Genomic DNA, 26,747 nt, shown 5'->3' with positions numbered 1-26,747 from the left:
GTTTTATCATAGACCCATACAATGCTATAGCCCAGGCAAACATTTGCTAAAGAAACATATTCTTGGTATTTGTATGTAAAGGTCTCATGAGTATTTGATGATTAAAACATATGAAAAAGTTTAATCGAAATTTGATCAATGGAAAAATGTCTTCATGCTCAATAATTTAAGTGATGATCTTTGATACTCAAATCAGTCACACACATTTATATCTTTTGTTGAGAAACATCATCCGTTATTTACTTTCCCGAACTTTCAAATTTTGTTTCTCACTCTCTCTGTGGGCATGCAAGGTTTAATTTCATGCTAGAGTGTTATTTGCCTTTAAAATCTCGCTGACCAAGCTCTCTCTCCGATCAATTTATTCTCTTCCAGGGAAAGATTTTGCAGTTTTGGTGTTTTCATTATTCTACACTGGCTAAAAGCATTGCAAACTTCTTTTACAATAGGTTTACTGAAGCTTAACATTGTCAGTTATTTAGAACAAAACGTAGGAAACTGGAGTTTAAGTTTCAGTAAATACGTTGATAAAATTCTGTGAGTAATATAATAAAACAAGCAAAAATGACCCCGAAGTTTCTTCGGTGAAATCGAGTTTTCTTTACAGCATATAATCCTGGTCTATATCGTTGCCAGACATACGATTATTGCTAACTTTAACCTTAAATAAAATAAAAACTACTGGGGCTAAAGGGCTGCAATTTGGTATGTTTAATTATTGGAGGGTGGATGATCAACATCCCAATTTGCAGCCCTCTAGCCTCAGTAGTTTTTAAGATCTGAGGGCGGACAGAAAAAAGTGCGAACGAACGGACAAAGCCGGCATAATAGCTTTCTTTTCAGAAAACTAAAAAGACGCTTAACATTATTATTTTTTTTATACAATAAACAAAATTAAAACAAAAAAAAACGGAAATCAAGAGTTCATTGTGGTGTAACTGTAGTGAAGGACTTTCCAACCATAGTTAGATTTCTGGCAAATCACAAATAGACCTCCCAACTCTGAATATTTTCGGTAATCGGACAGTCACTGGTCGAAGATATGGGCTTCAAATGCAAGCAACATGCACGAACATTTTTGTTTCATAACTGGGGCGTTGGGGGGCGACGGGTCAATCTCTTTGGTTTATTCAACTAATCGATTATCCGTGAATAAAAAATAAAATATAGCAATCCTCTTGTATAAAGGCCGTAGATCACGGTAACTTTACATCCACAGCTATAATAGATCACGGATACAATAAAGCAAATGAGTATTGATAAAAATCAACTAAAGCGGAAAATAACCAATAATCCCATTGATTTAACTTTTTTCCCAGAATTAATGCCTCCGATGTTTAAGCAATGCACTTCGCATTACCAGAGTGTAATCCGTTTGCGTCGTTTTCTCTCTCTCTCTCTCTCTCTCTCTCTCTCTCTCTCTCTCTCTCTCTCTCTCTCCTCTAAACACATCTCTCTCTCTGTCCTCTCATCTCTCTCTCTCTCTCTCTCTGTCCTCTAAACACATTCTCTCTCTCTCTCTCTCTCTCTTCTCTCTGCTCTCTCTCTCTCTCTCTGTCCTCTAAAACATCCTCTCTCTCTCTCTCTCTCTCTCTCTCTCTCTCTCTCTCTCTCTCTCTCTCTCTCTCTCCCTAAACACATCCTCTCTCTCTGTCCTCTAAACACATTCTCTCTCTCTCTCTCTCTCTCTCTCTCTCTCTCTCTCTCTCTCTCTCTCTCTCTCTGTCCAAACACATCCTCTCTCTCTCTCTCTCTCTCTCTCTCTCTCTCTCTCTCTCTCTCTCTCTCTCTCTCTTTGTCCTCTAAACATTAGAACAAGTCTTGGTGAATGCTGTTTTCTCTCTGCCCCGGACCCCATATTCAAATCATTTCTCTCTCTCTCTCTCTCTCTCTCTCTCTCTCTCTCTCTCTCTCTCTCTCTCTCTCTCTCTCTCTCTGTCCTCTAAACATTTGGACAAGTCTTGGTGAATGCAGTTTTCTCCCTTCCCCGGGCCCCATATTATAAATCTCCATTTCACATTCAACTACCGGCCAGGCTTCTTGAATAATAACGACTCCAACCCTCGTCCGCAGAAATTCTCAGATACTTGCCACGACGGTCGCTCCTCAGTTCCCCCTTGAATACATTAAGGCCTTTCTCCCTCACTATGTCACAATGTCGTGGAAGAAGAAGAAGAAGGAGAAAGAAGAAGAAGAAGAAGAAGAAGAAGAACTTACTACCAGCCACCAAATCTTAGCATGATTTCGATCTCGTAGGTCAAGCTTCTCCTTCTCCTTCCTCCTTCTTCTTCTTCTCTTTCCGCCACTGTGCATTCTAAATCTATAAAAAGGCGACAGAACCATTAAACTCCTTGAAAATGGTGAGATGGATCTTGCCTGCGAACTTGGACTAAGATCTATTTGATTGCTCAAGGCCTATAAGTCTCACTACAAGAAGAAGAAGAAGAAGAAGAAGAAGAAGAAGAAGAGAGAGAGAGAGAGAGAGAGAGAGAGAGGCAGTTGATACTTTAATGCACTTTACGAACTGCATTGGAGATGTACCGATGTGGGTATTATCGTATAAGAGATTAATGATATTTGAGGGGAGTGACTTTTAATAGACACTTAAGGGCTTCCTAATCCCCCCAACATCCTCCATAAACAAACTTTATTAACCCCTAATGTAAGCAGGATGCAAGGAGTATCTTGGAAATCGTTGGTAAGATGTTATATTCACACAATATTAGCAATTTATTCACTAACATTATGCACAGTTTAGTTTCGAATGCATAACACGTAAAAATGGGGAGTGTTGCCCCGACAAAAATGAGATCAAGAAATTTTAAAACGTGTTTACTGGAAAAGCTTTAAATCATCAAAACTAGGTATATAACGAAACTACTCTACATAATAATGAAAATAATACTTTAATTAGTGGTAGCAAGCGGAATAAATAATTAGATATCTTATCACGAGACGAGCATTTAATTTCTCTGTATACATTTCCATACCAAATATCGCATTGCCAGTGATTATCCGGAGTAAACTTCGCAAAATGTTTAAAAGGTAAAAATAAGTATTTATTTGTTTTTTTTTTTTATTAATGTCTAATTTTCTCTTTTGCAGATCCAAAATGGCAGTAAACGTTGTCATTCCTCTTCTGATTCCTCTAGAGGAAAATCTACATAACAGTGAGTATCGATAAAGTGTTTTCTAAAAGTAAAGATACGCACATACACGCGCGCACAAATTAACTGCGAAAACGATTCTTTTGGTTGAGATCTCATGCTCATTTTATCAATTGACAATAGAGGTACCAGTTATGACTGTCCCTAGAGTGGCTTTAGATAGCAGATGACACTCGAGACTACACTGAGTTTGCGTAGTCATTCCAAATGTAGATGAGGTTCGCCACTCGCATTCCTCACGAGTGCTTTTTAAAGATATTTCATGCCCAAAGGGGCCGTAAGTAGGAGGTGGAGTACCTAATAGCACGTATAACTCACAAGGTTAATCGAGTTAGACGTTGAATTGACGTGATGGGAGACGATGTTTTTCATGACATTTCATAAACCTCGTAGTTAAAGTTTGATCTGCTGCCTTGGAGTGATTACGTATATCTACGTCTTTCTGCATTCCGTCATCAGTCATCTGTCATCAGTCATCTGTCACCGTTCTATATAGGCACAAGGGTTATGTTGGCTTTATCGTATTTGGGGACCCCGAATGTGTTGGCATGTGGCCTTCAAAGCTTTGCTACTTTCCTGGATCTTTAACACCATCAGCTTTGAGCTTTTTGTATCAATAAATGTTCTCTTAACGACCCCTAAAAGGCATCTGGCAGCCTAAGTATGACTCCGTGTGATAGTCTATCCCCTGGAGTGTTAGTTTGAATTCTTTAGTCAGGTTTTGCCACTGTTTCTTTAATTTGTAAAAAAAGAAATCAAGTACAAGTAAGCTTGTAATTTGATTATATACCATCTTTTTATACTGTATAAACACAAATAGGGACAGAAGCGATTGCTGAACATGTTCATCTTTGTTCATATCTTACTATCAAGGAATATCACAACAAAAACGATTCATGAACATTCCAGTTGACCTTACTAAGCCTTCGTTTCTAATATTGCAATACTGACTGCTGATTACGCCTACCTGCTCATTTCCGCATTTGTCATTGATCTTGACTACTCAGTAAAATACCAAATTGTTTTATTCGTTTTTATATTATCTTAGAAAGTAAAATTAAGAGCCACTTGTTTAGCCAATTCCCTAGGTTTTCCTTGTGGTGCTTGTATCCTTTAAGAGGGTGGTGATCATATAATTTCTTGGTTTACAATTTAGTGAGCAGACTTTCGAACCTATTTACCTCGGAGAATTTAAAAAAGATATAAATGAAATCATCATCCAAGAAAACATAATTCTTTTTTAGTTTTCTGTAAAAGAAAACTATTGAGATTGCTTTGTCTGTCCGTCCGCACTTTTTCTGTTTCTGTCCGCCCACAGATCTTAAAAGCTATAGAGGCTAGAGGGCTGCAAATTGGTATGTAGACCATCCAACCTCTAATCATCAAACACACCAAATTGCAGCCCTCTAGCCTCAGTAGTTTCTTTTATTTTACTTAAGATTAAAGTTAGCCATAATTCTGTGTCTGGCAACTCTATAGGGCAGGCCACCACCCGGTTTGTAGCTTAAAGCTTCAAGCGCCGCGGCACATACAGAAAACTGGATTGCGCCAAAAAAACTTCGGCTCATTTTTCACTTGTTTATTTTAACTACGAAAATAATCTTGTTCGTTTAAGTTATAATGGATCATTGATCACAGCAATAAAATGCTTTTTTTCGTTATCCTGACAAATGAGAATAACGTTACATCGTTTAGAAAAACAATCCAGTCTTTAATTTCTATGTTCTTGAAGGTGACCAGTACCCATGAAGTTTCTAACATCAGTTCATTTTAATGTGCTAAAAAAAAAAAAAATAAAATGAATACCAGGTATCGGGGATCTCAGTGTTTACGACTGTGGTCCAGAAGAAAAAAATATGACAATTAATTTTTTTTAAGGAGAGAAAGCGTGGTGTTGAATCATAAAGTGGAATTAAACGGCTATGACAGTGTGTGCGTGTGTGTGTTTGTGAGTGTGCAGGAATTATTTGGATAAAGAATGTTAAAAGGGTGCATGGGCCAAAAAGGGTTGTGGCCCATGCACCCTTTTAACATACTGTATGTCACGATGTCATCACCAGCCCCCTTTCCAAAATTGTCTACCTGGAAAGGTGTATTCCAAATAATATGCAACAAAATACTAACACAAACAAGCAAGCTAGCGGAGAGAAAGGCCAGCGTGACCCCTCAGTGGTGCGGACCGATGCACGCTGAGTTTTGTGTGGTCCTAGAGCCAGTTTAAGCCTGCCGATCTATGCTCACAATCCCCCACCCCACCCTCGCCCCTGAAACTCTGAAATTCACCCTTGGGGGGGAATTTCCCCCTGGTTGAGAACCACTGGCCTAGAAGTTAGCAACTGTAGCATCGTAAATCTCTATGGACCGATTGAAATGCACATACGAGTCAGTTCAAGAAGGACAAGTTTGAGCGTGGGGGAGGAATGGAGTGTAGAGAGTGGATAAGGTATATTTTTTGAAAAGAATGAGACAGATACTGCAATCGCGTAAATCGGAATCTGTGCAGGGCTGGACTTGGGAAATATATAACAGTTACGCTTTTCGTTGGTTAAAACGTAAGGTAAGTGAGTGAGAGATGACTTTTGTAAAAATGGAGCTTCGGGAACACATGAAAACGGAAAATCCTGTGGAATGTTCTTTAAAGTTTCTTTCATTGCCGGAATAAAGGATTTCAGAAGAAAATTATTAATAAGTATATCCCCATAGGAGGTTAGAGCCGTTAGTTCGCCTCCCGCAGTGCACTGTGGGCGTTACTTAGGGTTCTGTGTACCTTCGGCCCCTAGCTGCAACCTTTTTCATTTCTTTTACTGTACCTTCATTGATATTCTCTTTCTTCCATCTTACTTTCCACCCTCTCCTAATAATTCTTTCATAGTGCATCTGCGAGGTTTTCCGCCTCTTATACCTTTAAAACTTTACTTTCAATTTCCCTTTGAGCTCTGCATGGCAAAAGGGTGGAGGAGTCGGTGGATGAGCCAGTGTATGAGTGTATATATATATATATATATATATATATATATATATATATATATATATATATATATATATATATATATATATATATATATATATATATATATATATATACATACATATATATATATACATATATATATATATACATATATATATATATATATATATATATATATATATATATATATATATATATATATATATATATATATATATATATATATATATATATATATATATATATATATATATATATATATATATATAAGTATATGTGTGTGTGTGGTCCATAAAGAAGATTTATTGACGGAAAACACAGGTTTCGTTTTGGTCCATAAAATACTGCTTGAAAACGAAACCTCTGTGTTTTGAAACGTTGCAATAAATGTATTTTATGGACCACCTGAGATGTACTTCCTCCTTCGACCGTCTTCTATTGTTCGAGTTACCAGTAACCACCACATGTTAGAACGTTTTATATATATATATATATATATATATATATATATATATATATATATATATATATATATATATATATATATATATATATATATATGATCTTACTATATAATACCAAAAATATATTGTGTTATATATTCTTTGTATACCCAGATGAGCGCTTAATTATCAAATATTCAGTATTGGATAATAATACTACTTACATATCGACGATTCATATCGGTGTCTTGTATATTTATTATAGTTTTGGTTGATAAGATATTCAGTATTTGATGGACAACACATAAGAAAGAAATTAAAGGTGAGTTATTGTTTTCAAGTTTCTCAATAACGATATCAAATAGAAATATTCAAGTTACTAATAGCAGTCCTAATTTTAGCAAGAAAACCAAAGTCATTATTTAAAGAAATTTATGAGTTAATTTTCTGCCGAGACATTCCAGTAATTAATCAGTAATAGAATTTTTCCCCCGAAATCCATGTAAATTATGGTTGGCGAAGTTTTTCGTATGGGAGATGGCTTACCTAACAACTTCTGGAAGGAAGTTGAAAGTACCGAAACAGAGAAAAAAAATTATATGAACTTATAAATACAAAACATATTTGAGACAAATAAGATATCACAGATCAGATTGATAATCTTTTTTTTTTTACAGATTCACAGCCTTCTTGAAACCATGTAACCTTATCTAATGTCGTTACTCATGCGCTGGTTTTCTGGAATTTCTCATCATTTAACATAATTTGTAATTAGCTTTGGTTGACTACTTACAATATTATAATTACTGTAATGATTTGCAACTAACTCTCATTTCTGAACGTACTGTAAAAAGGAGTGCGTTAAAAATAATGCAAATGATACAAGATAGGTACTCGAGCATAAAAGACTGAATTTTGCTGGAAAGTATATTCTACAGAAAAGCATTCAAAATTACAAGTACAGAATAATAAATGATATTATGCCGCTATTGTACCTAAACAAATTTAAGTAAGTTAGGTCTGGGTATGATTTGGATGGGTTAATAACACGAAAGGCCAGATACTATCAGGCATTAAACCAATGAGCACCAGATGGGACAGGTTATGAGACATATATATATATATATATATATATATATATATATATATATATATATATATATATATATATATATATATATATATATATATATATATATATATATATATATATATGTGTGTGTGTGTGTGTGTGTGTGTGTGTGTGTGTGTGTGTGTGTGTGTGAGAATTTTGTTACATTCACTGATTTCTCTCATCCTCATTCTTCGCATCCATGCTTCTAGATATCCAAGGCATTTTCAGCTGCTTTGCTGCTGTTTGACACATTTAATAATTGCATCTATTATCTAGATACATTTATTATCTTGGTCCTTGCCTTTAATTGATCTCCATTCCAAATCTGTTTAGTTGCTCTGTCAACAGGATCAGTTTTTACCTGTAAGCCTAGTGCTGTGAATGTAGTCATTTCTTAATCATATACCGAAGTGAACTACTTTATTAAACGTCCTCACTTTAATTTCGCATTACAAATAAAATTTAAGACTTTCTTTCGAGATCAGGTCAGCTTCACTTATTCACTGAATATCAACCCCAACTCACTTCTACCCCTTTTCTTGCCAAAACATTTTTAGGATTACATCTATTCATTACCGATCCTTACGTTCAAGGTGCTAAGCTATCTACTATCTGGATAAACACACCATCTTGGTCCTTGACTTTAATTGATCTCCATTCCAAATCTGTTTGGCTGCTCTGCCAACAGAATCAGTTTTTACCTGTAAGCCTAGTACTGTTTATGTAGTAATTTCGTAATCATATACCGAAGTTAACTATTTCATTGAACGTCCTTTGTTTGTGACTCCTTATTCTTATTGCTTCTACTAATCAATTCTACATAGCTGGTGAATGATGCTGTATATAAGGCATTTCCTCATCTCAGGCAGATATGAGTTTCTTTACAGCCATAGCCTTGATAGTACTTCTTGTCCTCCTTGCCTGTAATGTTGATTTGAAGGGGAAACTGACCATTTACAAGATTTTTTATCGTCGTTTTTGTCAATTTTGTCGTCAGTATTACTAGCAGAGAACTTTGGTCCAGTAACATTTACTTGTGTTTCGATTCGATTGCTCTGCAGTCCTCTAGATTCTCTGGTTCTGAACATGTTAAAAAAGGTCCGATTCCTTGACTATTACAAGACTTCGTGTTTACACTCAGATATCATTTATCCTACATCTTTTAAATGTTCGCTTTTTATTACCAAAACAGTTTTACCGTTCAAAGAACTCAAGTATTATATTTTAGTCATTGACATATTAATTTCTGTAATTTATTAAAATGGGGTTTCTTTACAACTTCTACAACCCCCTAGGTCTCATGTGTTCCTCTTTGTTAACTACAGTATTTCTATTCCTCTCTTTTCTTGGAATTTAGCTCTCTAACTTTACGAACTCCGCTTAATATTTAGAAAGGCCACGTGTTAAGATTTTCTCGATAGGGATGAATAAATCGGAACTGATCTGAATTGGAATAACAGCTGGGTGGCCCTCACCAGATGGTTAATATTTGCCATGTCTTATGTGGGAACTGATTTTTTTTTTTAAAGAAAACAACTTCCGTCAGTATTCCTTTAGAAAAATGCAAATAGTTAAAAATGAAGAAATAAAAGCTTAAATAACGATGCGCACTTAGGTGAATGTGGTCATTGCTTAGCTTGATTACTTTCTATATATATTTACATACTTCATGTATACATTCATATATATATATATATATATATATATATATATATATATATATATATATATATATATATATATATATATATATATATATATATATATGTGTATATATATATATAAATATATATATATATATATATATATATATATATATATATATATATATATATATATATAAATATATATATAGTGATTTTACATTGAGGCTAGAAACATTTTCATGGCACGAATAGGCATAAAGACTATAACACACTGACGTCATGCCTTCCTTTGAACGAATACACGTTTATTAACATTTATGCAGTGATGATTTAATATTTGAAATACGATGAAACATTAGAATTCTGGACTATATGCAAATTATATTTATATAGGTGCCTTTATACAAATTTGTCGCTGGTGCTCTAATGATCAGAGCACGATACAGAAACTACATCACAACAGAAATGTGCAGTGTGAAATTCTAGCTGTGGGAAAAACAAGAAGTTCGTGTCAAGGGAGGAATTTGCCAAAGCTTTCTTTTTATTCATTAGACAGTATAATATAATTTTACTAACATATTAGGAGGCTATTGCTACATTTCATGTAAATAAGAATCTATTTTGATTAATAAGCTAAATAACTTTTTATGTAAAGTGGAATTACTATACGTAGTTAGTTGGGACACTGCATTACGGTAAAATTATCTTGAGGACAATAAAAAAAACTTTCTTATTTAAGGATTTGCTGAGTTTTTTTATCAGTAGGGCCTCAGTGTTTATGATTAAGATGAACTTAAAAAAATTCATAAATTCAAATGAAAGAATTCGTAAGAATCCAAGAAAATGATTTATGAGAGACTAGGGCAATGTTTAATACGTTTCAGTCTAAAGGACGAGACACAAAAGGTATAAAAATATAAAATTGATAAAAGAAAAAGGGAAGATCGTGAAGTTTACAAAATTTTTTTCCATTTAATTTGCTGAAGTTTAAACAAAAATTCTCAGGATAAGAAACAGAAGTCCAATCTTCACTGATTATCCTTCAAATTTAACTAGAAATTAATTAAGCTGAAGAAGGAACGGTAACTGAGATAGTTAAAAGATTTTGTCTTCTAGCGTTGGGCAACTAACCAGGATAAAAAAAAAAAAAGATTGTAGGTAAAAAGGCAATTGTCTTTCATAAGGAATAAGTGCTTGCTTCCGATGGAACTTCTCAGCGAGTGAAAATAACAACAAAGATAGTTAATTGATCATTTAGGTAGGACCTGGTGGTCTGTTGGTGAGGCATCCACCTTTAAGATCTCATACTCTGTTTTCTTTGTAATCTAGTCAGGTTTCCTTGTTAAATGACTTCTAAAAAGAGCAACGGACGTTTTATTTGTTCGGGAGTGTAGATGGAGGTTTAGGAATGGTGGTGGTTGAAGGAACACACAGGCCGAGTAGAAGCATATTCAGCAGCTGATGGCAAATAGGTTCTGAACATGTTAAAAACGGTTGTCTGGGAACAGTGACGGTAATGGCTGAAGTGCTAATGTTCTTCCCGAGTTACTTCAGGTGTTTGTACTGGGTCCTGGGTCGATTTTTCGAGTTTACCATGCTATTTTTAGATATTCTGGGGACAAATTCTTTAAATTTGGCCTGAATTTTCTTTAAAGATAGCTTGAATCTGGCTTCGACGATGTAAGGTAATTCAGACAAAGAGCCTAAAGAAAGCGTGGTTGGATTAAAAAGACGATGGCTTTGGTAACCTTTTTGTTTAGATTCATAATCAAAGATGAATAATAGCCTTCATGAATCAACAGCTTGTTGACCCTTATGAACAACAGTAAACTCTTCTGGAAGTTATGATATCCAGTAATTTTTTACCTTGGTCCCTCTGAGTGTCTGACATTTGGTAGTTCTGTGTAACCTTAGGGCTACATTCACTGCGGGTTTAATTAGAAAGACATGGTCGTAGTTGATAATGTCTTTATTAGGATATAAATTTGCTTTCCAAAAGAGTAGAATGATTTGCTATACTTACAAAGAGAGTATCAGCTAGGAACTTCCTTCCATTGATGTCCTTTTCTCCCAGCATTGCCCAGGTACGATGGCTGCCGGAAACTCTAAAGAGATAAACTTGGGTTATGCATCAGTGGATGGAGTGAGTTCCCCAAACAGTATAATAACAGTGTCATTACCACATACATTCTGAGAGCTCTTTCCCATTCTTCATCTTCACACTCCATTCACAAATAACTTCATGGGTTAATGGGTGTACCATTTATTTTAATAATGGTCATTCCACCACAACAGGGACAACTGAATTAGAAAGGTAACTGACGAACTGTGCACTGCTACACCATCCTCCTCTCGATAAGAACAACTAACAGGATACATTACTGTGCCTACATGAACTCTGAATAGACAAGTGAGTGTGTCCTAAAAGAGATCATCACAGGACATGTTAAACTTTTAAACTCTGTCTAGTGAATCAGCCTTGATAAATGTAATAAAAACCAGAACACGTCAAGCTACTGCCTATATGCATTGCATTTACGAAGACAAATGTTGTCTTCCACTTGTGATTCCTTGCCTGGGGATTTCCTGTCATTTCCATTGGGATGACGGCGATAAGTCTCTACATAAGGATTTCCTATCATATCTAAAAAGGCACTATCTCGGGGCACTGTGAAGAAAGACATAGTAGATAAAAGAAAATCAAAATGCGCTTTACTGCCTTACTTACAACTGATAGTGCCCAGGACCACTACCAGCAACACATCCATGAGACACTGCATATTCTATAAAAGTAAGCCCTCCCTGAATGTTACACAGGAGGCAGTTCTTCTGCCAACAGGCATAAGTAGACCTCCTAACTAACCAAACATATTACCCAGTGATGGCATTATCAGCCTTTCTTGCAAGTTGCCCTATGGAAACATAATTTCAAAATTCCCTAAGTTGTCTGCCAGTCACACCATCATCAGGATCACAATCAAATACCTGAATGAGTGAGACAGGTACTAGCCAACCAATTATACAGTGCATGTTCAAATTCAACTATGGAAAGCATGCCACTACCACATTCCCATCTACTGCCATCACAAAATTACAACCATCATCCTTAAAATAATTCATTACACTATCAACCTTCACTGCAACTGAGCTATATTAGTTCTCAGTATAGTTTCATAAGAAAATAAAAAAACCTGTATGGATGTATTTTAGAGCAGGAGCCCACAGTGTTTTTTCCGAGTTTTGAACACAAAAGGTTTGACCCCCTAGATAAGTAGTGCCTACCCACAACATCTCAAAAATGTATAGTGAAAAACATATACTTGAAACCATTCCTAAACCTTCCTTGGAGTCCCCTGAACACAGAATGAGCAATGCCAGCAATGTCAAGGCTGGCTTTATGTCCGCCAGCAGCTTCCCAAGGGGGGTTCAAATTCATGTTTATTCCGAGTAAGGAACATATGCCTAAAACTTTCATAAAAACCACCCTTGGAACCCCATGAAGTCAGAATGACTATTGCCAGCAAATTTCTCTCTGGCTTTCCACCCGCCAGCAACTCCTAAATCGACTAAAGGTTCAAATTCACTTTTATTCAGAGTTAAGAACACAAGGCTGAAATATTGCTAAAATCTTCCTTCGGGCCTTATGAACTCAGAATGACCAATGCCAGCAAATTTATCTCTGGCTTTCCACCCGCCAGTAACTCCTAAATCCATCGGAGGTCCAATTACAATTTTTCAGAGTTAAGAACACAAAGCTGAAATTGTGGATAAAGTATTCCTCATGAAATCAGTTTAATTTCTCATAGTCATTTCATAATATAATTGCATTACAAAATGTAATGTATATCATAATAACTAAATGTAATCTTAGAAAAATACACGCACTTTTTCTACTGGAAAAAAGAAAATGTCCATTTAATTATATGGGTAAACATTACTAGCTGTGCAATGCTGTCAAAATATAACTGCTCTGAATATGAGACATACCATGCTGCGATGCTGTCAAAAGAGTAACTGCACTGAAAATCACACAGACAGAAAAAAATGTAGCTTCTGTACGACTCCAGGCGTCTTCCAACAGCTCCTCATCTTCAGTCCCAAAACTGAGTTCAGTGTGGAGAGGCACTCTGCAGGAACGGAACTGCCAGAAAACCCTTTGGGTTGAAATCCACTGGTGGTAGCCAACCAGCCAAAATCACAAGGATTCCAGCCACAAGTTGGAATGGGTGTGTCCGCCTTCTACATATCCTGGCAACATAGTTTGCACGCTTGATATGTAGTGAAGCTGTCTTTTCACAAGGAGGGAGGGAGGGAAGCACAGTTAAGTTTTTTCACATTTTTGAGAGATGTTGCTTTCCCTCTACAGTACAGTCGGTTACCTTCAGGAAAGCTTTATACCGGTATTCATTGATGTTATTACCTGAGTATCCATACATATGGCAGATGAACTCTGTGACTCCCTCAGTGTCCACCTCATCTGATGCTAGGGCCCGAAGATGTCTGATGGTATTCAAGTCTTCCTCTAACATCCTGAAGCTTTCCAGAAGAAAACGGAGGTAAAATCACAGCCAGTTAAGGCATGAAAACCAAGAAGGGCATCTGTTAGACCATCATGTTTTTTTTCCAGCTCTTCAACCATCTGAGACACATCAAGGAACCTACGATGGTTAGCAGATCCAAAATTTAAAATCACCTTTTCTACAAACTCATATCGTCCCAGTAAACCAGGAAGGATCACAAGTACATCGCTGTCAGATGATCTGACAATTATATTCCCTTCTAGGATATTTGATACATGGAAGGCAATAAGGGTGTCTGCCACTTCATGTTCAGCTTGCAGATGATCTGGTTTTGTCACTTGGAGTATATTGCTTTCATCATTCTTGAGCTTAATGCATTTTCCTCCATGTGATATGCATACTGTTTTCTGTCCAATTACAGACCAATAACAGGGTTTGACACATTCTGTCATCACAAAGTGGGAAAATTCTTCCTTGAAGTAAGTGTTTTTCAGGAGTGTGGCTCCTCGAAGCTCTCTCATAATCTTTGATGGAAGGAGACTTGTACTGGTCAAAGATGATATGGACTTCCTCTCCATGGAAAGAGCAGGCCTTTACCAGTAAATCTCGCACCATTGTCCCATACGATACTCCCTCGTAGCATCTTGTGCTGCCTTTCTTGAGGATAGGTTATAGAGTTCTGAACTAGAGGCAATGGCAAAAGGATTGCATGTGTTTTTCATTCCTTCTATGAGAGTTGATATTTTTGTTGTCCTGCTTCACTCTTAAGAGCTGAGTTTGCTTTGCTGGATGTTCTCCTGAATGGTGGGAAACAACTCACGCTGGTGCCACAGTTCCGCAAACTCAACTTTCCCATAGTTATAATACATCAAGAACTTGTTGTCTTTCATATATATAGTCATAGCAGTATAACTGTTTTGCATAAGAATCTACTTGAGTTATTTTCATATGAAAATAATATTACTTTTCATGCTACCTTTGGCATATCGCTGCAACGCACACAGCCACCTGACTGAAGTCTCCCGCCCACAAAGTACCCAAATATCCTCTACTCAATATCAGTTTTATTACTTCTAATGGCTAATTTGCCTGACCATTGCTTACACTTTACACTATTTACAAATCACTCCGTACAATTGAATGGCTAGACTATGCGATGCATACCCAGAAGCATGCGTAAACCAAATCAATTTCTTTATACACACAAAACTGTAGAGCTACATCACAGTGTCACATATAATTATTTTCCTGGGCGATAAATGCTCGGTGCGATCATTTACAGGTTACGTTCACATAAATATGTATGCTAAATACATTCCTGCTATATATTATGAAGTAATAATGGCAAAAGCTTACCTATCTTACAGTGAAAACAACATCTATAGCTTAGGCGTCCAGTACCCGACATCAAGCTTCACGGCATCAGCTGATAGTTTACTTCTTGAGCCTGCTGCCAGACGACAACTCAGCACTCACAGAGAACGTTTTTGGTTACATCTGGATTTGTATCAATATGCACCATTTTTTCTTCCTTTTAGTCATGATACATTCCAAATACAATGTTAAAAGGGAATAATTTCTACTTCATTCATATTTATACACTGCTGTCACATAATTGTACTGCATGCCTCCTTTGAAGCTTGCTGGCGGGTGGAAAGCCAAAGAGAAATTTGCTGGCAATGGTCATTCTGACTTCATGGTGTCCCAAGGAAGGTTTTTATGAAAGTTTTAGGCATATGTTCCTTACTCGGAATAAACGTGAGTATGAACCCCCCTTTGGAAGCTGCTGGCGGACATAAAGCCAGCCTTGACATTGCTGGCATTGGTCATTCTGTGTTCAGGGGACTCCAAGGAAGGTTTAGGAAAAGTTTCAAGCATATGTTTTTCACTCTGCCATAAAATTTTTTCTTTTTAGTTTTTATGGTTCATTTTTTATGCAAAAGCCAGAGTTCTGATCCGGCAGCAATACATTTTTGAGATGTTGGGGGTAGGCACTACTTATCTAGTGGGTCAAACCTTTTGTGTTCAAAACTCGGAATAAACACTCTGGGCTGCCGGTCTATTTGTACCCTTCCATGAATGAAATGACTATTGGACAACTATCGTAAAACCGCGCTCACGCCGATGAGTGCATTATCAGAAAAGCTTGAAAAGTTTTATTACAAATTGAATTCTGCTGAAGCAGGCATCATCTTTATAAAACGTATTACCATTATTATTATCATCATTATAGACAAGACTCTTCCTTGGGGGATTTCTCCCATTGACCAGAGACATTATCCCAGTGGGGAATATCTACTGAACAAAATAATAAGAGATAAACTGGGAGGAGTTAAATCAGAAATGCGTGCTGCTGAAATGCTATGATTCTAAGGGAATATATTAGTACATCTGATCCTCTTCCTGTTGGCGTACACCCTCTGTAGTTGTGTGTTTATAGCGTTGAACCAGCGTTTAACTGGTTAACAGTTCAAATTTTCCCTAAGGGAGTTTGGTCTTTCCTTTTATTTCCAGTCTACAATTCTCACTTTTATTATTATTATTATTATTATTATTATTATTATTATTATTATTATTATTATTATTATTATTATTATTAATTTCAATGCTCAGCATTCTTTGTGAGAACCTATTAAAATTGCTTTTTCTCACCCAGCAAAAACGGGAGAATGTCCATATTGTTCCTTACAGCTTATAAAACAAAATTTTGCTTTGAGAATCTGTTTAGAAAGAGCGAAAGGTAAAAATTTGATTAATCTTAAGATAATAATTTCCATATTCTCAAAAGCTTCCTGTTATTTTGTTATAACAAAGGAAACCTACATTAAAAATTTCTGCCAGGGTTAGAAATTATATAAAAATGAAAAAAGGTAAAGTAATGAAATATAAATCAGTAAACTTTTCCTCACGCTGATATTTTAAGCCTGATCATCTGTCAAACTTCCGGTTCATATTTTGACATTTAAAATCATTTCATAATAATTGCTGTAGTTATTCACCAACATTAATTAATTCAAGCGTTACCTAGTTTTTTTTTGTTTTTGGATCATTTCACTGATGTTGCCGTAACTTACACCTTTACTTTCACACGCATGATCCAAAAAATATGTCTTGATTGGATGCTTATTAGGATTTTCAGTTACCTGCATTCCATAGGTTTTCCTTTATTTCTGTTATTCAGTCCTTTAATTTCTAGCCGTATGTTGCATGAATAAAAGAAAACCCACACCTTGAGTAATTTCAGATTAGCTCCCCCCCCCTCCCCCGGTCGTGTAAGAAAGAGGTTGGAAACTTCGAAATAACTATCTAAAAGTTTAGCAAAGAATCTGTCTACTTTCTCTACTGATGGGTAGATTAAGCTGTAAAAGTAATTTAAAATTCATCTATTTTCAGTGTCACTATTTTAGAGTTAATCTACAACATACACAATGTCTTTCCTATCTTTTCCTTTAAAGAAGCCACCCTCCTCAACCGCTCTTTGTTCTTGAAATAACAAATGCGAGTGTTACCAAGAGGCCAGGAGCAGGAATTGCTGTGCAAATATTTTTCCGATGCCTCTATTGCCCTATTCCTCCAGGCCCCCGAACAAACTGCATCTTTGGAGGAGAAAGCATTTCGAGGATCTAGATACAAATGACGAGGTATCAGTGGTTGACTTTACCATGAATTGTGAACTCAACTATGCCTATTTATAGCTAACTCTCCTATGAGTGAGGGTAATCGATTTGTGATGCAACCAGTGAAATTAAAGTTGGGTAAACATGTACATAATCATACATACATATAAGGCCCTCTTCAAGAATGAGCCATTTTGACTATAGATCATGCTTTGAAGTCATCTTTTGATTCTCTGCCTTTTCATGGAAATGTAGCTCCTCTTTTAGCCACAGATAATATTTCTGTCACTGCTCTGTTAAAAATCTGACCTTATCTTTCGCGTCTTTGCAACGCCAGGCAGGCTACCCCTCCCCATATCTACTTGGCTGAAATTGATGACATTTGGGGACAAAGTTTAGAACTCATTCTTTCCTATTACTTGCAGATATTTCCATGATCCATATAGCTCTTCTTCAATCAGAAGGCTAAAGGTCTATATACCTTTTATTGATCCTTTTTATTCCTTGCAGTCGTGTCGAAACTTGGAGAATGGGTTGCGGTTCTGGTACATAGTCGTAAATCTTTGGTTGTATCCATTCAGGGTAGATGTCCTGCTCAGGGATATACTTTCAAGGGCGTGTATCTCATCCCTCTCGTTTTAAGCTGGGGAGGAAATAGCATTTTTACCCTGTTAGCAATCAGGTCAGGCTGCTATTTATGGTTACTCAAAGTCTCGGCAGTATGGAGCCAAATAGAATTACATTCCCTATGAATGATTTTTGCGCTCTGTATCAGTCCCTCATCATATATTTCATCATATATTTCATAGTGAAAAAGTGATCAGAGATAAAAAGAAAGCTTGGAATGGAATAATAATAGGAAGTTGACTGACTCTCTGTAGAATACACAGGTGATTCTGTTTTAACCATCAAAATACCACTAAGTTGCATAGTTTGATAATGATCACTTTATATGTATATATATATATATATATATATATATATATATATATATATATATATATATATATATATATATATATATATATATATATATATATCTACCTACCTACACACATATATATGTATATATATATATATATATATATATATATATATATATATATATATATATATATATATATATATATATATATATATATATAAAACCTTTTATAGAGACTAACGCTTGTATGCGCACAGGTTTAAAGTAAATATAGAATGTGACAATCCATTACCAGATAATGAAACACACAGGAGGAAATTAAATTTGGTATTTACGTTCAATATTGACTGGCGATAGGCATAAAGTCATACAGTGTATAACTGGATTTGTAAAAGCACTGAAAAGCAAGCAAATAACAGCCGATGAACGTGAGGATATAGGAAATAGGGTTATTTACGGGAAGATAAAAAGTATCTTAATTAAATATTAAAGGAAAATGTAAAGAGAATAATTAAAATGAAGAGGATTTTTTTCGTTGAATAATGCATACAAAAATTGGAGACTTACATTAAAACAGACATACAATCATTATAAAAGAGAAGCATATAAAGACAAATGTAATGAAGGAGTAACCGTATTTAATGATGAGGAGAGGTATAATGTAAATGAAAATCAAAATAGCAGCCGTCTGTTTGTATCGAGCCGAATCAGATAGAACAAACGAAACAATGGCAACTACAGCAGCCGTCTATTTGTAACGAGGCAAATCAGAAGAACAAATGAAACAATAGCAGCTGACGCATATTGGAAAACAACTAGGTGAACGAACAAAAATTATTTCATCGACATAGTTACGCTAAACCCTTAATTAAAAACCCTGAAATATTGAACCTAGGAACGATATGTAACGAATACTTCATTTAAAAAGTCCTAATAGGCGGACAAGCTAATTTTCAGAGTACGCTCTAACGCTAAGGATAAAACCCCAAATTACTGAAAGACGAAGACAGCTTAATCATTTTAGGAAAACGAAAAATAATAACAATAAATATGACTGAAGTATATGATTAAACGTATGCATTTCACATAGGAGTTGCATGATTAAAAACTATTTTATTGCAAAAGAGCGAACGCTATGTATCAACGCTTAAAGACGAGAGAGAGAGAGAGAGAGAGAGAGAGAGAGAGAGAGAGAGAGAGAGAGAGAGAGAGAGAGCTGTCTTCCAATACTTAGAAACAATGAAAGATCTCGATGTTCTGCCGTAAACAAGACTAATTGCATGAACCTAATCTCATTGCGTTATGTAGGATACAGTACAAAAACGCAACCATTTTTATTACAAATGAGCGTGAATTTTTTGTATTACGGGGGAGAGAGAGAGAGAGAGAGAGAGAGAGAGAGAGAGAGAGAGAGAGAGAGAGAGAGAGCTTTCTACCAATACTTGGAAACAGTGAAAGATCTCATTGCTGTTCCGTGTACGAGACTAGTTTCATGGACTTAAGCTTTTTTCGTGATGCATAAAAACGCCACATTGTAACAGTCAAATGTCTTTTGCTCATAAAAAAAAAAACTTTTAATAAGGGATTCGTCCCAACATTGGTATCACGACAGCGTATAAAAAATCATTGTGTGCTGCCTGTCGAGAAGTACAAAGCATCTCTTCCTAAAGAACTAGACTGCCCCTTGATCATCCGAATTCCAAAGGGACAATCTGGTTGGTGCACAGGCACACTTGTGAAGGGAGAACTGGGCTGCGCAAAGCTTCTTATATCGGGATGACAAGGACTCGCCTATCGAGGCGTTCGGCATGCCATTTACAGAACGGTTTCCATGGAAGACAGGATAGGCTTTACACGGACTCGGTTACCTAGGAGAATTTCTCGTCCCGGAGGTGGAAATCACAGTATGCAGCTAATTCTGGCGAGCACCTTTATCCCAACGACGAAAAGCATCAATAAACCACCAGTACTAGAAACCTTATTCCGGAACATGAATTCTAAATAAACACCAACAACTTCATGCCCCTTAGTTTTGGATGAACATATAGACATAGGCAGCCCAGGTAACCGTATTTATTGCATTGACACATACCGAATGGGAAAAAAAAATTATGTAAGCTGATAGACTAAGATATATATATATATATATATATATATATATATATATATATATATATATATATATATATATATATATATATATACACACACACACACACACACACACACACACACACACACACACACATATATATATATATATATATATATATATATATATATATATATATATATATATATATATATATATATATAAGATATATCTATGACAACAAGGTTTTGCTTTTATTCTCAAGTATTTTCCTGTGACCTAAGCACAATGGGGCACAAGGTTACAAAGAAGACTGGGTTTTACCAATAACTAAGATTGCATGGATATATAAACATTTTATTGGATACAATGACCATTATGTTTGAGTAGGTTTTCAAGTGAGGAACATGTCTCTAGGATTAACTCAAGTAAAAGGATAAACCAAAGAGAAACAAAGGTCATTATCAAGGATTACTGGGAATCTTAATATCTCTTTTTACCCTCCTTCGATCAATGGTTGCTGACTGTAAAACAGTTTTCTTCGATCAATGGTTGTTGACTGTAAAACAGTTTTCTTCGCAGTCTTAATTTCCATTTCATGCAGTTTGCTTAAGAAATGCCGTAGAGTAAAGGTGACAGATTTTGCACTCTGTTAATTCCATTTCCCCGCGGCAGCATAGTTTCATTATATTTTATATCACATTGTTCTTCCGCCGTTAGAATTAACCCACACTCACCTATACACACACACACACACACACACACACACACACACACACACACACACACACACACACACACACACACATATATATATATATATATATATATATATATATATATATATATATATATATATATATATATATATATATATATATATACTTCATTTAACCATTTCGGTCCTTGTGTGTATAAGAGCGATATTTTTTTTAACCATTGAAACTCTTTATCTTATTTTTATATATTTACACTTATGGTCGCAAATTACCTAATAAATTCACTCAAAAAATTCAATTAGAAATTAACTAAAATAATGTTCTACAGAAAATCAATCTTACTCCAGATCCCTTACGATTTGCTTTTCATCCTTTCTTATCATGATACTTCATTTAAGATAGGAAAAAGGAGAGTAACTATCATAGAGTGCCTTTGGTTTTGCCTAAGTTATCTTGAGTTTAAACATTCATTCGCGTGCACTTATATTTAGCTGTTTTGCTTTAATAATGGAAACATGTCATAAACAGTTCTGTGTTACTATGCACCTTGACTGGTCTTTAGATTTATCTGGTATATTACCAGGAAAACCTCAAATTTTTTTTCTGTAATATCACATTCCTGTAATATCCGACTGTTCGCCAACTATCACAACAAAACTTTATTCATAACATTGATTTTGTAACGTAGTAATACCTTTGTAACTTGTCAAGCGTAATGGTGTAAATGTATCTGCACAAACAACCAAAAAATATATGCATATAAGTGATAATATATATATATATATATATATATATATATATATATATATATATATATATATATATATATATATATATATATATATATATATATATATCAAAACAATTAGAAAAAATTTTTCATATAACGGAAATTTTCTACCAATTAGGGTTTTTTGTGGTATGGAGAGAGAGAGAGAGAGAGATTTATGAGTTCAAAGAGCATTTCTGCTCTGAGATTTTTCCACAGACCAAATTGACATTTTCCCTTGGCAGACTTTAGGGGGATAGCCTATTCATAAATCCCTCGGGAAAATTGATTAGGAAGTCATTAATTAAAACTTATAAGAAATTGGCTTGCTGAACTAATTAATGTGAAACGACTTCATCATTTCATTATGATTTCTTTTCAGAGTATCTGACGACCACGTAGCTTATATATGGAGCGTTTGTAAAAAGTAAAAATATGAAACGTATTTGCCTATATAAGACATCATGGTCTAACAAGACCACTTTGCAGTGTGAAAGACTATTCTCTTCACCTTTTTGGAATACTGGTGTAAATAAGTCGAAAGGAAACGAGAATAAGAAAGACTGCAACACAGAGAATGGCTATTTGGGTAATATGTGAGTACAATGTCTTCTTTTAGGTATGTTGAGGAAATAAAACTGAAAATGAAGTTCGTCAAGGAATATGGTAAAAAAAATGATTGTTATACTCCATGCTGAGATGTTTCGACAGGGCGAAAGGTTTTAAACACCTGAGAAAAAGTTACTTAAAACTTTTTGAGATCTACAGTGCAAGTTCAGAGTAATTAGTGGGCCCAGAACATTCATACAAACGAGCTGATGATTTTCAAACATAGTGTGTAACGGGAGAGAATGAGAAAACGTAAGACTTGGATAACCTCCAAAGTAAACTTTGCTCTTCCCCCCCCCCCCAGCTGTTAGAAGGATATGCCATGCTTGACGTTCACGGTTGTATTTTTACTGGGATTTTTCCTTTGTGTAGACGCTGAAGGAAGAGTCCACTCAATGACTGATTTTGCAGTGCAAATATAATGTTCGATATGACGAAAGATATGGGAACAAAAAGCCATGACTGCCTTTTCCCTATTTGTGGTATTACAACACAACATAGTTTATTGTACCTCTAAGGACTGGATGTAGGGAGCGTACATCCGTAGAGACGTCCTCTTAGAGTCCAGTTTTTTGTAATTCAAGACGCTTAATATTATCATTTATTGTCTGAATCATTCTTTCCCTTTGTATAACCGCTTACTTTTAACTGTTTTACATTATAAATTTATAGGTATGCTTTTATAAGAAAATGAATAATGAAATCATCTATATTTATAAGAGCATTTGTACTACTCAAGAGGGATTTCTTTAAAGAATCCTAAAACATCCACCTAAGGTTAGTATGTGGTTACATAGTAATCACAGCTGCAGAGCTCTAGCAGCTTCAAAAACTAATTTACATTATTCATTCCCTATAAAATCATGCATGGAGAGAACCTTGCCTTTAGGCATTTGCATAAGTTTAAAATACCAGCAAAGAAGTCTAAAAATGACTTATGATTGACCGGTATAAGGATGAATATATAATCAACCAACAAACGCGAAATACAAAAGGGTGATGAAAATTAATCTTTATTTGAACAAGGAGAGAGTACATTAATTCGGTGTCAAAGTTGAAGCAAGCATGGTAAGCAAAAGAGATTTCTAGAAAACTATACTGTACATCGTCCGTTAAAAAATTTGTAACTCATAACTTAGATGCGAGTTTAAAACTCATCTTGGGAGCTTAATTGTCAGTTCACACACACATACACACATATATATACATGTGTGTGTATATATATATATATATATATATATATATATATATATATATATATATATATATATATATATATATATATATATATATATATATATATATATGTATATATATATTTGCATATATACATATATATATATATATTTATATATATATATATATATATATATATATGTAGTATATAGTATGTTTATATATATATATATATATATAAATATTAGTAATTAATTGAGTAATTTATATTGCATTTATATATATATATATATATATATATATATATATATATATATATATATATATATATATATATATTATTGTATGTTATTAAAGTATAGATTGAAAAGATAATTTCAATATAAATTTGACATTTTCCAATATTTATACCAGAGTATCAATATATATACGCTTCCAGCAATATATATATATATAGTTTAACTTCCTGGAGTATATGAAAATTAGATTATGAATATCGAGATGGAAACCGATATATAGAGAGAGAGAGAGAGATAGAGAGAGAGAGAGAGAGATTATTGTAGAGTTATTAAAGTATATTCAACACGTGTGATGAAAGGTTATCTTTTTGCAATATAGTATTGACTAGGCAGTAAGGATCAGATCTCATCAAAGCTGAAATTTAGGAAATATATGTTCAATTATGGTTAGAAAATTAAACCAGCAATATAGCAAATAACTTCTTGAATGGCACCAGTCACCTTTTAGCCATATCTCTGAGGTAAGTTTCAAGTCCATTCTTCCTTATGAAAAAATTACATTATTAATATAAACTTTCTGAAATATCATATAGAGAGAGAAACTCATTTTCCAAGATACAGAGTTGAGAGAAATCCCTTCTCTTTGTCCAGAGATTTAAAAAAGAGAGATTCAAGTAAAGCTGGTTATTGTCTTAACGATGGAATTACTGACAACATCTTATGAATAGGTTATCTTTTGGGTGGGAACTTATTTCTTAAAATAATTGACCTCTAGGCAGTTGACTTTTTCAGTATCTCATCAAAAGCTATAAAGTAGGAAATATATGTTCAATTAAATAGTGGTTAGAAAATGTAAACGATAAAGCTATTAGCCTGAATTCTTACTTCTTGAATAGCACCATAGTATGTAGATAGATTTTAGCCATATCTCTGATTGTGTAAGAATTTTTTCAAGTCCATTCTTCCTTACCTGAAAAGTATTCTCCATTTACAATAAACTTTCTGAAATATTTTCCACTGTTGAACTCATTTTCCAATCTTATACAGTTTGACTGTTGTTTTCAAATGAACCTCTTCTCTTTGTCCAGAGATTTAAAAAAGAGGCTTTCTTCATTCGGGGAACAAAAGAAGTCACAGGGAGCAAGATCGGGTGAATAGGGAGGGTTATTGTCTTATTCTTGATGGAATTACTGACAACATATGAATAATTCTAACTGCCATTACCCTCCACTTTGCCCCGACCGTCATTATTTCTTAAATTCAACGATCTTGCTCCTGTGACTTCTTTTGTTCCCCTGAATGAAGAAAGCCCGCGTTTTCAGACGTTGAGGTTTTTCAGTATCATCTCAAGAGTTGAATTGCTTTCAACAGTGGAAAACACGTCTGATAAGTGCATTGCTTCAAATGGAGAATACTTTGAAGGTATATATAACAATAATGAATAAAATATATATATATATATATATATATATATATATATATATATATATATATATATATATATATATATATATATATATATATATATATATATATATATATATATATATATATATATATATATATATATATATATATATATATATATATATATATATAAATGAATGATTGTATGTATGTATGTATATGACTTTGTACGCTATAGAAGGGACAGACAGCACAGTAATTCCTGTTTAAAGGTGACAGATAGCACAGTAATACATGGATAAAAGGGACAGTCACCACTGTAATACCTTGATAAACGGGACACTCACCACAGTAAAACCTGGATAAAAGGGACAGACAGCACAATAATACCTGGATAAAAGGGATAGCCACAACAGTAATATGTGGATAAAAGGAACAATCACCACAGTAATATCTGGATAAAAGGGACAGACAGCACAGTAATTCCCGGTTAAAGGGGACAGACAGCACAGTAATACATGCATGAAAGAGACAGGTACCACAGTAATACCTGGATAAAAGGGACAGTCACCACTGTAATACCTTGATAAACGGGACACTCACCACAGTAAAACCTGGATAAAAGGGACAGACAGCACAATAATACCTGGATAAAAGGGATAGTCACAACAGTAATATGTGGATAAAAGGAACAATCACCACAGTAATAACTGGATAAAAGGGACAGACAGCACAGTAATTCCCGGTTAAAGGGGACAGACAGCACAGTAATACATGCATGAAAGAGACAGGTACCACAGTAATACCTGGATAAAAGGGACAGATAGCGCAGTGATACCTGGATAAAAGGGTCTGTTGCAAGAGTAATATCTGGATACAAGGGACAAGGGACAGTCACCACAGTAATATCTGGATACAAAGGACAGATAGCACAGAAATACCTGGTTATAGGGGACAGACAGCACAGTAATACATGGATAAAAGGGACAGTCACCAAAGTAATATCTGGATAAAAGCGACAGTCACCACTGTAATTACTGGATAAAAGGGACTGATAGCACAGTAATACATGGATATAAAGGACAGTCACCACAGTAATATCTGGATAAAAGGGACAGTCACCACTGTAATACCTGTTAGTTCACCCACAAATGTTCAAAGGGTGAACTTTCGAATGAAAGAAGTAGAACTGTCAGTCGAACTGTCAACACAAACCCTCCCTCTCTCCCTTCTCCCTTCCCTCCCCTTCCTCTCCCCTCCCCTTCCCCCTTCCCCTTCCCCTCCCCTTCCCTTTACCCTCCCCTACACGTAGACTGTCATTCAGAGTTTTCCT

The 26,747-nt window shown here is 35.0% G+C and overlaps 1 protein-coding gene across 2 annotated transcripts in view; it reads left to right on the top strand.

Annotated features, from left to right (window-relative positions):
• LOC136837198 (putative neural-cadherin 2) overlaps positions 1 to 26,747 on the top strand; it is a 1,292,835-nt gene that overhangs the window by 772,072 nt on the left and 494,016 nt on the right. For both annotated transcript variants that reach the window (XM_067101868.1, XM_067101867.1), the window contains one exon: positions 3,106 to 3,170. In XM_067101868.1, the coding sequence (XP_066957969.1) occupies positions 3,113 to 3,170 (58 nt within the window). In that variant the 5' untranslated portion in view covers positions 3,106 to 3,112. The remainder of the gene's footprint in view (positions 1 to 3,105; positions 3,171 to 26,747) is intronic.

Source organism: Macrobrachium rosenbergii, chromosome 58 (assembly GCF_040412425.1).
Source record: "Macrobrachium rosenbergii isolate ZJJX-2024 chromosome 58, ASM4041242v1, whole genome shotgun sequence".
NCBI classification, from domain to species: Eukaryota; Metazoa; Arthropoda; class Malacostraca; order Decapoda; family Palaemonidae; genus Macrobrachium; species Macrobrachium rosenbergii.
Note: the sequence above shows the minus strand (reverse complement) of the source record. Positions and strands in the feature narration are given on the sequence as shown.